This window comes from Oncorhynchus clarkii, chromosome 2, assembly GCF_045791955.1.
Source record: "Oncorhynchus clarkii lewisi isolate Uvic-CL-2024 chromosome 2, UVic_Ocla_1.0, whole genome shotgun sequence".
Classification (NCBI taxonomy): domain Eukaryota; kingdom Metazoa; phylum Chordata; class Actinopteri; order Salmoniformes; family Salmonidae; genus Oncorhynchus; species Oncorhynchus clarkii.
This window is the reverse complement of record NC_092148.1, coordinates 69,459,157-69,473,666: the sequence shown is the minus strand read 5'-3', so window position 1 is coordinate 69,473,666 and position 14,510 is coordinate 69,459,157. Positions and strand designations below refer to the sequence as shown.

The following is a 14,510-nucleotide window of genomic DNA, read 5'->3' as shown; positions in this document are numbered from 1 at the left end:
AGGACTGTTTTGCTGGCACAGACTGGAATATGTTCCAGGCTTCTTCCGATGGAATTGAGGAGTACACCACATCAGTCACTGGCTTCAACTCACTACAAAGATACAGGCATCCTTCCTAACTCAGTTGCCAGAGAAGAAGGAAACCTCTCAGGGATTTAACCATGAGGCCAATGGTGACGTTAAAACAGTTACAGACTTTAATGGCTGTGATAGGAAAAAACTCAGGATGAATCAACAACATTGTAGTTACATCAAAATGCTAACCCAATTGAGAGATTGAAAAGAAGGAAGCCTGTAAAGAATACAAATATTCCAAAACATGCATCCTGTTTGCAACAAGGCACTAAAGTACACTGAACAAAAATATAAAACATTACATGAATCAATTTCAAAGATTTTACTGAGTTACAGTTCATTTAAGAAAATCTGTCAACTGAAATAAATACATTTGGCCCTAATCTATGGATTTCACATGACTGGGAATACAGATATGCATCTGTTAGTCACAGATACCTTAAAAAAAGGTAGGGGTGTGGATCAGAAAACTAGTCGGTATCTGGTATGACCACCACTTATATCATGACGCACGACACACCTCCTTCGCATATAGTTGATCAGGTTGTTGATTGTGGCCTGTGGAATGTTTTCCCACTCCTCTTTAATGGCTGTGCAAAGTTGCTGGATATTGACGGGAACTGGAACATGCTGTCGTACACCGTGATCCAGAACATTACTAACATGCTCAAAGGGCGACAAGTCTAGTGAGTATGCAGACCATGGAAGATTTTTTCATTTTCAGATTCCAGGAATTGTGTACAGTTCCTTGCGACATGGGGCTGGGAATTATGATGCTGAAATATGAGTTGATGGCGGAGGAGGAACGGCACGACAATGAGCCTCTGGGTGTTGTCACAGTATCTCTGTGCATTCAAATTGCCATCAATAAAATGCAATTGTGTTCGTTGTCCGTAGCATCAAGACAAAGGGTGTCTACTTTGAAGAATCTAAAATCATGCCTGCCCATACCATAACCCAGCAAACCCACACAATGCCATACCCGGTACACAATACCTGCCCGGTACAGTTGAAACTGGGATTTATCTGTAAAGAGAACACTTCTCAAGCGTGCCAGTGGCCATCTAAGGTGAGCATTTGCCAACTGCAGTCATGAAAAGACCCTGGTGTGGACGACAAGCACGCTGATGCACCTGTGTAATGATCATGCTGTTTAATCAGCTTCTTGATATGCCACACCTCTCAGGTGGATGGATTAGCTTGACAAAGGAAAAATACTCACTAACAGAAATATTACTTTTTGTGTGTATGGAACATTTCTGAGATCGTTTATTTCAGCTCATGAAACATGGGACCAACACTTTCCATGTTGCATTCATATTTTTGTTCAGTGTAACACTGCAAAACATTTGGCAAAGCATTTCACTTTTTGTCCTGAATAGAAAGTGTCATGTTTGGGGAAAATCCAATATAACACATTACTGAGTAGCACTCTCCATATTTTCAAGCATGGTGGTGGCCGCATCATATTATGGGTATGCTTGTAACCGTGAAGAACAGCTGAGGTTTTCAGGATAAAAAAGAAACGGAATGGAGCTAAGCACAGGCAAAATCCTAGAAGAAAACCTGGTACAGACTACTTTCCACAAGACACTGGGAAATAAATTAACCTTTCAGCAAGACAAGTACCATAAAACACAAGACCAAATCTACACTGGCCTTGTTTACGAAGAAGACAGTGAATGTTCCTGAGTGGCCGAGTTACAGTTTTGACTTACAGTAAATGTGCTTGAAAATCTCTGGCAAGACCTGAAAATGGTTGTCTAGCAATGATCAAATACAGAGCTTGAAGAATGTTGAAAATTATAATGGGAAAATAATCCATGTATGCAAAGCTCATAGAGACTTACCTAGAAAGACTTACATCTGTAGTCGCTGCCAAAGGTTATTCTAGCATGAATTGACGCAGGGCTGTGAATACTTACGTAAATGTAATATGTCTGTATTTCATTTTCAATAAATTTGCAAACATTTCTAAAAACATGTTTTCACTGTCATTATGGGGTAGTATCTGTAGAGGAGTGAGAAAAACATATATATAGGGGTACGAATACTTTCTGAAGGTACTGCATTTAAATGGGAACCATCACTTTTTGGATTGAATGAAATGGTCATTACCAAAACATAAAGCAGTTACACAACTATTTTGAATAAATTGCTACTGAAGGGCCATTAGCCACAGTTCTAGAGTAAAAAGGAGCCATGCAGGATTCTATCCTTGCACCTTACACTTTTGAATTGTATCTGACCATTATTTTTGTTGTTGGATGAACTACCACACACTAAGATACTGACAGAACGGCAAAACCTCCAATGACATGATATGTGTCGGTCACAAAGACCTTTCTCAAGGCCATGACCAAAATGTTGGATGTTAGCAAATGTTACACAACTGTTTTGAATACTGTGCTACTAAAGGACCATTAGCCAGGGAATTCGATTGGCTAAAACCCTGACTCCTCATAAAAGGAACAGTCAAATAAGGAGGGGGCAGGTTTCCAATAAGTAAATAACTCTCCATCCATTATAAAAGCAGCCACAACTCCTTCATCCTCCTCAGAGCATCCAGTGAATATTGAGGATCACTTCTTGTCGTGAAGCCATCGCGATGAAGTGGAGTCCAGTTTGCCTCATGGCAGTGGCCATGCTTATCGGTCTATGTGACGCTCAATCCGTGAAAGGACAGAATTCACTACCGACGTGGCCTTCCCAACCGCTTCCTCCGGAGCCTGCTCAACTCCTTCCTCAGACGCCTGCCCAACCCCTTCTTCAGAAGCCTACCCAACCCCTTCCTCAGCGGACTACCCAACCCCTTCCTCAGTGGCCTGCCCAATCCCTTCCTCAGAGGCCTACCCAACCCCTTCCTCAGAGGCCTACCCAACCCATTCCTCAGAGGCCTACCCAACCCCTTCCTCTGTGGCCTGCCCAACCCATTCCTCCGTGGCCTACCCAACCCCTTCCTCAGAAGCCTGCCCAACCCCTTCCTCCGTGGCCTAACCAACCTCTTCCTCAGTGGACTACTCAACCCCTTCCTCAGCGGACTACCCAACCCCTTCCTCAGTGGCCTTCCCAACCCCTTCCTCAGAGGCCTACCCAACCCATTCCTCAGAGGCCTACCCAACCCATTCCTCCGTGGCATGCCCAACCCCTTCCTCCTTGGCCTGCCCAACCCCTTCCTCAGCGGACTACCCAACCCCTTCCTCAGCGAACTACCCAACCCCTTCCTCAGTGGCCTGCCCAACCCCTTCCTCAGAGGCCTACCCAACCCCTTCCTCCATGGCCTGCCCATCCCCTTCCTCAGCAGACTACCCAACCCCTTCCTCAGCGGCCTGCCCAACCCCTTCCTCAGTGGCCTTCCCAACCCCTTCCTCAGAGGCCTACCCAACCCCTTCCTCAGTGGACTGCCCAACCCCTTCCTCAGTGGCCTGCCCAACCCCTTCCTCCATGGCCTGCCCAACCCCTTACTCAGATGCCTGCCCAACCCCTTCCTCAGAGGCCTACCCAACCCCTTCCTCAGTGGTCTGTCCAACCCCTTCCTCAGAAGCCTACCCAACCCCTTCCTCAGAGGCCTACCCAACCCCTTCCTCAGTGGCCTGCCCAACCCCTTCCTCAGAAGCCTACCCAACCCCTTCCTCAGAGGCCTACCCAACCCCTTCCTCCGTGGCCTGCCCAACCCATTCCTCAGAGGCCTGCCCAAACCCTTCCTCCGTGGCCTGCCCAACCTCTTCCTCAGAGGCCTGCCCAAACCCTTCCTCAGAGGCCTGCCCAAACCCTTCCTCAGAGGCCTACTCAACCCCTTCCTCAGAGGCCTACCCAACCCCTTCCTCAGAGGCCTACCCAACCCCTTCCTCTGTGGCCTGCCCAACCCATTCCTCCGTGGCCTACCCAACCTCTTCCTCAGAGGCCTGCCCAAACCCTTCCTCAGATGCCTGCCCAACCCCTTCCTCAGCAGACTACCCAACCCCTTCCTCAGAGGCCTACCCAACCCCTTCCTCCGTGGCCTGCCCAACCCATTCCTCAGAGGCCTGCCCAAACCCTTTCTCCGTGGCCTGCCCAACCTCTTCCTCAGTTGTCTGTCCAACCCCTTCCTCAGTGGAATGTCCAACCCCTTCCCCAGAGGCCTGCCCAAACACTCCCCGAGAGGCCAGCACAACCCCTTTCTCAGAAGCCTGACAAACCCCTTCCTCAGAAGCCTGACCAACCCCTTCCTCAGAAACCTGACCAACCCCTTCCTCAGAGGCCCACCCAAACCCTTCCTCAGTGGCCAGACCATCCCCTTCCTCAGAGGCCCGCCCAACCCCTTCCTCACTGGTCAACCCAACCCTTTCCTCAGTGGCCCACTCAAACTCTTCCTCAGTGGCCCGCCCAGCCCCTTCCTCAGAGGCCCACCCAACCCTTTCCTCAGTGGCCTGCCCAACCCTTTCCTCAGTGGCCTGCCCAGCCTCTTCCTCAGTGGCCGGCCCAACCCCGTCCTCAGACGCCTGCCCAACTCCTTCCTCAGAAGCCTGCCCAACCACCTCAGGCGCCTAAGTTACCCACTGGCCCGATACACCAAGGCCCAAAGCAGACCTGTGATGTTGAGGGCAATGACAAGGTGCAATGTGGACTTCCTGACATCACTGGTGCCAAATGTGAGGCCATAAACTGCTGTTTCGATGGGCGTATGTGCTTCTATGGGAAAGCAGGTAGGTGTTGGACCATGCTCATTTTAATCTAGAACTCTATGTTGTAACAGTGTGATTTCAAAGTTTATAGCCAGCTGGGCACATTCCATTTGGATGCAGATGACAAATGATGTAAAAGGAATAATAACGCCATCTGCTAGCCGGTTGGGCTATACTGGTAGCAAAGAGAAGCCAGCAGCCATGTGGATGAATGGAGACCAGGCTAAAAGTGTGTTTGTCAACAGAGCAGTTTAGAACACGTTGTGACGTATTCCCAAAAAGATAATACATTGATTTTGGCTAATATGTTAGTTGCCACTAATGTAACCTCTAAGCTGAGCGCCCACCGAGAGAAGTACGAGATTGAACTTCACTAAACGTTCTAGAGCAGTGGTCACCAAATGGTCGATCTACAAGGCCTTACCTGTCAATCGGCAAACATTTCTGTAAAAACCCCAACGATAAAGCCTTGTGGCCATTTGATAATTGTTCAGCAGTCTTATGGCTTGCCGGTAGAAGATGTTAAGGAGTCTTTTGGTCCTAGACTTTGGTACCGCTTGCCGTGCAGTAGTTGAGAGAACAGTCTATGACTTGGGTGACTGGATTCTTTGACAATTTTTGGGGCCTTCCTCTGACACCGCCTAGTATATAGGTCCTGGATGGCAGGAAGTTTGGCCCCATTGATGTACTGGACCATAAGCACAACCCTCTGTCGCGCCCTACGGTCAGAAGATGCAGAGAGTTTTCATACCAGGCCGTGATGCAATTGTTATGAGTTCAACCAGGCAGAGCTACTGTTTTTATGAGTTAATGTTTAAGTTCTTACTCAGCACTGTCAGCACATTTTAATAAGCCTTAAAAGGCGCGTTCTTCCTATTTCCACTCAGCGCTACAACTAGCACAGCAGCAGTAATGAATAAGTAGGAAAGCATATCGACAGACTATTTCAGTTTCTCTGTTCATAGGAGTAACAACATGAATTTGTGCACGAGGCAGAAATAAGCGTAAGTTGATTTTGACATTCATGCGCTTCACTCCAAAATGGCCAGCATGCATCTTGGTCAGCATGGTCTCCTTCTTCTCCTTGGTAAAATACTCAAGTCTAAGTATATTTGCACTGCTGTGTTTCTCTCTCCATCTCTCTGTCTTCCACTTCCCACCTTTCTCTCCCTCTCTCACAATTTGATGGATCAGGTTTAACTGGAAAACACTCCGTTTGTAATTTTGTATTAAATTAACCGCTATTCATTATATACCAAAACAGAACTTGTTTTTGCGTGGATTCCTCAACTCGGTTAGCTTTAACAGCTAGGATCGCTATTTCTTGTCCCGGATTCGCGCTTAACAGAAAGGTTGAATTCTGCTTGACAGAGACGCTAAGCTGCTAGCCATCAAGCTAATGAAGTTAGTAACAGATTACTTTTGCAATGGAGCCCTCTTTGTCTGGAGAAATAAATTAACGGTTCCAGCGCTGTATCTATTATGCTTTGTTTCGGGACAAACTGGATAACTTGGAGTACCAATGCAATTGCCAAGGATTATAGGCTTGGCTTGAGATGGCATCCTTGATCATGCAGGTCGCCAGCCAACGTAAGAAACTGAGGAAAACGCAGAAAGGAATGTTTACATTTTCGACACCGGTGGCTGGACGGCATTTGCGCTTGTTCGATGTACTGTATCTCCACTTTGTAGTTCGTCATTAAAAAGGCAGTCAACGATGGTCGCATGTTACGAGCAGTGGAAGCCGAAGACAGCGACCTCCCCGCAAAGCCGTCAACACTCCCAACGAGAGGCCTGGAGGGGATACAAATTAATACTTTCGCTGTCCTGGAGCCTGATCTTCCTGCACCTTCATCGCTGCGGGGTGCATGTGTCTGCGGCCGCAGTGCCTACTACTACATTTTCAAAGTTGGATCGAGCAGGGCTTTTCCATCTGTCGAAGGCCTGAATCCTGTGAAGCGTGGGGGTGGGTGGATTTCCTCGTTCTTCTCGCCAGCCGTGATTTTGGGCAGCTCCATGATAATAATTGTGACCGTTCCTGATGCAAAAACAATGTCCTATCCAGGAGCGAGCGTAAATGACATTGCTAAGCTGCTCCCGAATGTACTACGCCAGGACATGGAAATCGATTCTATCATAGTCCATGTGGTTTTAATGACATTATGAAGAGCAGCTCTGAACAGTTGAAACTGGATTTTAAAGAGCTGATTGACTCACTGCTTGACACTAACAAAAGACCCATCATATCTGGCTCTGTGCCCTCTGAATCATGGCATTGAACGCTTTAGCAGAATTCTTTCTCTTCACAACTGGCTACGTGATTATTGCAGCTCAATGGAGGTAACTTTTGTTTACAATTTCGATACCTTTTGAAAAAAAAACACATTTTATAAGGATGGGATCCACAAATTTTTGTGATTCCTGGATCCTGTCACAGCATTATAAGACTGCGTTGAGACAATGACTTACCAATTACCCAAGCCCAGCTCAGCTAATCACTAGCAATGTGACGCAGAGTTGTCATAATGCTTCAGCAAATGTACATTACACCAGGGGTGTTGGTAGAAACAATATAAGTAACAATTTGTCTCTCTAACTGCTCTGAATGCCTCTGTTGATCCTACTGCAGTAATCATGTGCCTACTGTTAGGTTCTAATTATCAGAGAAAGAACTCGACAGATACTATGAAAGCTTAAACCGAGTTTATTCTTCCCAAAGGATTGAACAGCTGAATTGACAAAAACTTGTTCACAATAGTGGTGGTATATGTACCCCACTTTGGGTGGAGTCTCCTTTTCGCTAAACATCTTTACTGCTAGGCAGGAAACTAAATGATATGGGCAATAAACGGTTCCTCGTTCCTTAACGTGACCTCGGCTCTCTCCCCTTATCAGTACTGCCACATGTAATCGTTTTCCCTGCACTCAGCACATTCCAAGCTTAATTACACCCACGATAACCCTTCCTCCTACAGAACCATTAACTCCTGGTGTAGACCCTCGACTACAGCACCCCTCATATCTCTAGCGTAACTAATGATTAATATTCAAAGTTTAGAAATCTGAACTCATCAGTCCCTCTTTGAACATTTGATATCATACTGTTGGGTTCGACATTTTGAACATTGAGAAATTAAATAAATGATAGAGAAGAAGCATAGAATCAAAGGAGAAAGTTAAGGGTTCCCTTAAGGGAGTAATCAGGGTTTCTGTTGAAGTATCTGGTTACCTTCTTCCTGTTGGGCATCAACTGTACGGATTGGAGAGAGGGAGTGTCTTAAGTGGGATATAAATATCTGTATGTGATAAATGTTGGGTTGTCCGATTACAGTTGTACAGAACCTTTAGGAAGAATTCAACTTGGTTAAAACCTCTTACTTCTACCCCCTCCTTTTTTGAAAATTCTGTTAAAAATCGCGCAACTTTTCAGCGTCCTGCTACTCATGCCAGGAATATAGTATATGCATATGATTAGTATGTGTGGATAGAAAACACTCTGAAGTTTATAAAACTGGTTAAATCACGGCTGTGACTATAACAGATTGTGTGTTTCATTGAAAAACGCAAGAAAAACTGCTCTCTGAAAGCAAAAAATAATTTCCATAAGTCACTTCCACCAGTTGTTAAAAGAGAACAGAATTTAATGGGAATCTGCCTGCAATTCATACAAATTCCGCACGATGGCGCCATTGTCCTAATTTTCAATTGAATTAATTGTTGGAAAATCCATCCATCTGACCTCCATTTTCCCAGTTTTCACCCGGATGCAGTTGTGGGAGATATCAGATGGCATTGTTTTTGCAAGTGAAGACCTATTGAAGAGACATCGCCCTGTAATCATTTTGATAGATTATAAACGTTTACTAATACCTAAAGTTGGATTACAAAAGGATTTCGAAGTGTTTTGTGAAAGTTTATCGTCGACTTTTTTAATTTAAAAAAATTACGCAGCGTTTAAAAACGATGATTTTTTCTGAATTACACAACTTCCATACAAAGCTATTTTGGGTATATATGGACCGATTTAAACGAAAAAAAGACCCAATAGTGATGTTTATGGGGCATATAGGAGTGCCAAGAAAGAAGCTCGTCTAAGGTAATGAATGTTTTATATTTTATTTCTGCGTTTTGGGTAGCGCCGGCTACCGCAAAATCTGTTGTTTACGTGTCGTGCTGGCATTTTGGGGGGTGCATGCTATCAGATAATAGCTTCTGATGCTTTCGCCGAAAAGCATTTTAAAAATCTGACTTGCTGGCTAGGTTCACAACGAGTGTAGCTTTAATTCAATACCCTGCTTGTGAATTTTGATCAAAGATTGAGTTGTAACGAGTACATTTAGCATTTAGCGTAGCGCATTTGCATTTCCAGGGGCATACTTGGGACGTCTGCGTGTCAAGTATTCTCAAGAAGTTAAAGCTTCTCTAGTGTCCGTGGGTTATTTACTTTGAAAAATAAGAACCTAACAGATGGTGAGCTTGCCAGGAGTTCACCATAGAGAAAATCACTAACTATAGTTTCAATGGCCAGGATAAAATGTAGAAATGTTGCGAAAAAACATCAAAGCATAAGGAGATAGACTCACATCTAAAACAGGGAGCTATCGGGCATTGGAAGAATGAGTGTAAGGTGATACTGGAACCTAGTGCATTAGCAGGAAATGCAGCTATACAAGAGTTTGCATCTTTTTCAAAAGATCAACAAATACTCGTTTTGAGGTTAGCATGAATGGAACTTTCAACTGGCGGTGTATAGTCTCTGTTCAATCGATAGGTGGTACATAGATATTACAGTTTCTATGTGAAGGAAGACTTATGAGATAATGTTTTACTTAACTGTTTAGGAAAGATCAGTAAAGTACTGGAGTAAATCGCTAGACTCAGTGGCAAAAAGAATGACACCGTGCCTTAGGGCAGTAAAGGCGACAGAAATGGTGTTGCATCACATGGCTTCCATTATAATGGGTAAAAAACAAAATAGATGTGTATGTTCCACACGCAGTAGTAACCATAGTGGACAGCACGAGAGCACAACATGTTACTCGTGCAAGATGGACAAATATTAAATGGGGAAAATCTACAATTTCATAAGATTGGTGCTTTGAATCCTGCGTTGTTAATGCTGTTGCATGGGGAGGGTGAATCGCATACATGTGACCCAGATCAGGTTACTCCAAAACTTAGGCCTGATTTGCAATAGACAGCATTGGCATCGGGAAAAATATTGTATACAGGCTCTAGTTATATGAACAAAGAAGGGAATAGAGCAACGTGGTATGCATTTGGAGTAGTTCATGATTTCGGTACATTGTGGTCACCACCGGGCAGGTTAACCTCTCTGGGATATGTACTGTTAGGGAAAATGCACTCAGGGAAAATGCAGAGCGCCAAATAAATTACTTTAAAAATCAAACTTTCATTAAATCACACATGCAAGATAGCAAATTAAAGCTCCACTTGTTGTGAATCCAGCCACCATGTCAGATTTCAAAAAGGCTTTTCGGCAAAAGCAAACGATGCTATTATCTGAGGATAGCACCTCCGTAAACAAAGAGAGAAAAGCATATTTCAACCCTGCAGGCGCAACACAAAACGCAGAATAAAAATATAATTCATGCCTTACCTTTGACAAGCTCCTTTTGTTGGCACTCCAATATGTCCCATGAACATCACAAATGGTCCTTTTGTTCGATTAATTCCATCGATATATATCCAAAATGTCCATTTATTTGGAGCGTTTGATCCAGAAAAACACCGGTTCCAACTTGCAAAATACAAAATATCTCAAAAGTTACCTGTAAACTTTGCCAAAACATTTCAAACTACTTTTGTAATACAACATTAGGTATTTTTTTACGTAAATAGTCAATAAAATTGAAGACGGGATGATCTGTGTTCAATACAGGAGCAAAACAAACTGTAGCTAGCTTTCTGGTCACGCCCCTCTATCTAACAGTACACTTCAAGTGACCCTCATTCAAGATGACCGTACTTCTTCATTACACAAAGGAAAAACCTCAACCAATTTCTAAAGACTGTTGACATCCAGTGGAAGCGATAGAAACTACAAGAAGGTCCCTTAGAAATCTGGATTCCCAATGAATACACATTGAAAAGAGAGTGACCCCCCCCCAAAAAAAATCTGAATGGTTTGTCCTCGGTGTTTCGCCTGCTAAATAAGTTCTGTTAAACTCATAGACATGATTCAAACAGTTTTAGAACCTTCAGAGTGTTTTCTATCCAAATTTATAGAAAACACTCTGATAATATGCATATCTTATCTTCTGGGGATGTGTAGCAGGCAGTTGAATTTGGGCATGCATTTCATCCGGACGTGAAAATACTGCCCCCTGTCACCAAGAAGTTAACAGCAACAGGAACACCAATAAAAAGGGTCTGGAGGTAGAGGTAATTATTAGAATAATGTCAGTTACCCAGTAAATTAACAGTGGTGAAATGTGAAGCTCATATTAGTCGAACAGATAAAATCGTCATAGGTAATCGTAAAGCAGACGAAATGGCTAAGGCGGCTGCCTTGGTGAGAGAAAGTGTTATGGAACCACATGTATATATTGTGGATTCCTTACGATGAGACATTGGCTAAATTTGCCACAGGAAAATGTATTATGGGTTGAAGATTCTAGGCGAAATGCCAGGGAATGGATTCTAAAGACAACACCTTTACATTTTATGACCGAACACTCATTGCAAATGCAGAAGGCCTTAGGGTTTGTTTAAATAATTAGACATTTATGTGGTTTTATTTTTAAATACATTTACATTTGATTTTGATTTTGTCTTATTCTGGAATGGGATTCTAGAATGGTCGAAAGGGTGGAAGGGTCACGAGGAATTAGCATTGGGGTTACCAAACCAAAAATGAACTTTACATTTGGTGATGGTTGGTGATGGTTACAGAGAAGAGGATGATAAACCCCAGATTAAGATGGAATGGCATTTTGTTGTGTGATCATAGTTCGGAGGCCATAAGTCTCTGAATTTGTAAACTTCGCAGTGACTGTCTGTTCATTGTTTGTTCATTTGTTTGTTTGTTTAATTAATGTTTTATAATCATTTCTTAGTTTGTTTTATTCATGTTTTATTATCATTGTTCTACATTTATTAGTAATTTCCAAGTTTATATGAATTGAACATTAGGATGCTATTGTTCAAGAGGAGGGACTGTTGGGTTTGACATTTTGAACATTGAGATATTAAATAAATGATAGAGAAGAAGCATAGAATCAAAGGAGAAAGTTAAGGGTCCTCTGTAGAAAGCCAGAAGGCTTTGGAATGTGTTTGATGGAGGAGAGGAGAGCGACGTGTTGATATAGGGAAGACAGGTGGATATCTGTGGATTAGGTGAAGGTGGGGTTGAGGTCAGCAAATGAAGGGTGAGGTTAGTTCCCCTTAACCTGTCTGGGAACGGGGTTCTGCTAGTGGAACACCTCGCCAACAGCCAATGAAATTGCAGGGCGCCAAATACAAATCAACAGAAACCTCATAAATCAAATTTCTCAAACATACAAGTATTAGGCACCCTTTTAAAGATGAAATTGTCATTTTTCCAGCCACAGTGTCTGATTTAAAAAATGTTTTACAGCGAAAGCTCCACAAACGATTATGTTAGGTCACCACCAAGTCACAGGAAAACCCAGCCATTTTTCCAGCCAAAGAGAGGAGTCACAAAAAGCACAAATAGAGATAAAATTAATCACTAACCTTTGATGATCTTCATTAGATGACACTCATAGGACTTCATGTTACACAATACATGTATGTTTTGTTCGATATTTATATCCAAAAATCTCATTTTACATTGGCGTGTTATGTTCAGTAGTTCAGTAGTTCCAAAACATGTGGTGATTTTGCAGAGAGCCACCTCAATTTACAGAAATACTCATTATAAATGTTGTGAAAACACAAGTGTTATGCATGGAGCTTTAGATACACTTCTCCTTAATGCAACCGCTGTGTCAGATTTCAAAAAAACTTTACGAAAAAAGCAAACCATGCAATAATCTGAGTACGGAGCTCAGAGCCCAAACCAGCCAAAATAAATATCCGCCATGTTGCGCAGTCAACATTAGTCAGAAATAGCATTAAAAGTATTCACTTACCTTTGATGTTCGTCATCAGAATGCACTCCCAGTAATCCCAGTTCCACATTAAATGTTTGATTTGTTCAATAAAGTTAATCATTTATGTCCATTTACCTCCTTTTGTTAGGGCGTTTGGTTAACAAATCAAAACGCGCGTGCAACTTCCAGCGGAAAGGTCGGATGAAAATTCCAAAAAGTTAGATTACTGGTCGTAGAAACATATCAAACGTTGTATAGAATCAATCTTTAGGATGTTTTTATAATAAATGTTCAGTAATGTTCCAACAGGAGAATTCCATTGTCTGTAGAAAAGCCATGGAACGAGAGCTAACTCTCTCGTGGCCGTGCGTCACGAGCCTGTGACACTCTGCCAGACCACTGACTCAAAGAGCCCTCATTCCCCTCTCCTTTATAGTAGAGGCCTCAAACAAGTTTCTAAAGATGGTTGACATCTAGAGGAAGATTTAGGAAGTGCAATTTCACCCCATAGACACTGTATTCGATAGGCCAAGCTTTGAAAATCTATAAACCTCAGATTTCCCACTTCCTGGTTGGATTTTACTCAGGTTTTCGCCTGCCATATGAGTTCTGTTATACCAACAGACATCATTCAAACAGTTTTAGAAACGTTAGAGTGTTGTCTATCCAAATATACTAATAGTATGCATATATTAGCATCTGGGACTGAGTAGGAGGCAGTTTACTCTGGGCACACTTTTCAAGTGGGATATAAATATCTGGACGGGACAAATGTTGGGTTGTCTGATTACAGTTGTACAGAACCTTTGGGAAGAATTCAACTTGGTTAAGGGACGTAGACAGATCTCCCACCAGGCAAAAAAACACTATTACATGCGTGTGTCCTGTATATGTGTATTTGAGTGTGTGCATATGCATGTGCACAAACACCTGCATGGCATCAGCCTCAGGCAAACCAGCATTAGCTGTTAAAACACTGCCTCTCAGTGTCATTCAAACATACTTTTTATTGTGTTTATTTTTACTTCATTTTTTACCGTCATTCTATCTCCAGCACAGTAACTACACTCCCTCTTGTCACCAATTCCACATCCCAACCCTCAGCTTCCCTCAGCCCTTCCCACCTATCTCTGCTGGCCAACCTCTTCGGAATTCTACGCATATATCTTTCAACTATGCTGTGATCTTCAACGTAAAACTACAATCTATCTAATCGAATAGAATCCACAGATTGCGAATTGAAGATGAATAGTTTTACTAAGAGTATTAGTATATTAGTAATTGACTGACCCGGTCTTTCCATATCTCCTAACAGTACTATTTCCAGGGTCAATTTTAGATCAATGCTATGCATTTTCAGCCATTCCTGAACCTGAGACCAGAAACAGGCTAACAGAGGGCAATAACAAAATAAATGGTCTATTGATTCTGTATCCTCACAACAAAATCTGAAGAGCTTCGATGAGTTTATGCCCCAAATATTCAACATTTTGTTGGTGGCAAGCATTCTATATAATAATTTTAGCTGAAAAGCACGAAGTCTTTAATCTTGCGTCGTTTTACATATCAACTCATACACCCTGTATCATGGAATCAATGTATCATGAATCATGAATTCATGAATCATGTATCATGAATATCATGAATCAAAAATCTCAAACTATTTTGCAATCTGTGTGGCACAGTAGTCAAC

The 14,510-nt window shown here is 42.8% G+C and overlaps 1 protein-coding gene across 1 annotated transcript in view; it reads left to right on the top strand.

The window, feature by feature from the left end:
• Positions 1–2,517: 2,517 nt before the first annotated feature.
• LOC139373021 (uncharacterized) overlaps positions 2,518–14,510 on the top strand; it is a 30,690-nt gene continuing 18,697 nt past the window's right edge. Inside the window, exon 1 of the mRNA XM_071112997.1 lies at positions 2,518–4,760. Within this exon, the coding sequence (XP_070969098.1) occupies positions 3,213–4,718 (1,506 nt within the window). The 5' untranslated portion in view covers positions 2,518–3,212 and the 3' untranslated portion in view covers positions 4,719–4,760. The remainder of the gene's footprint in view (positions 4,761–14,510) is intronic.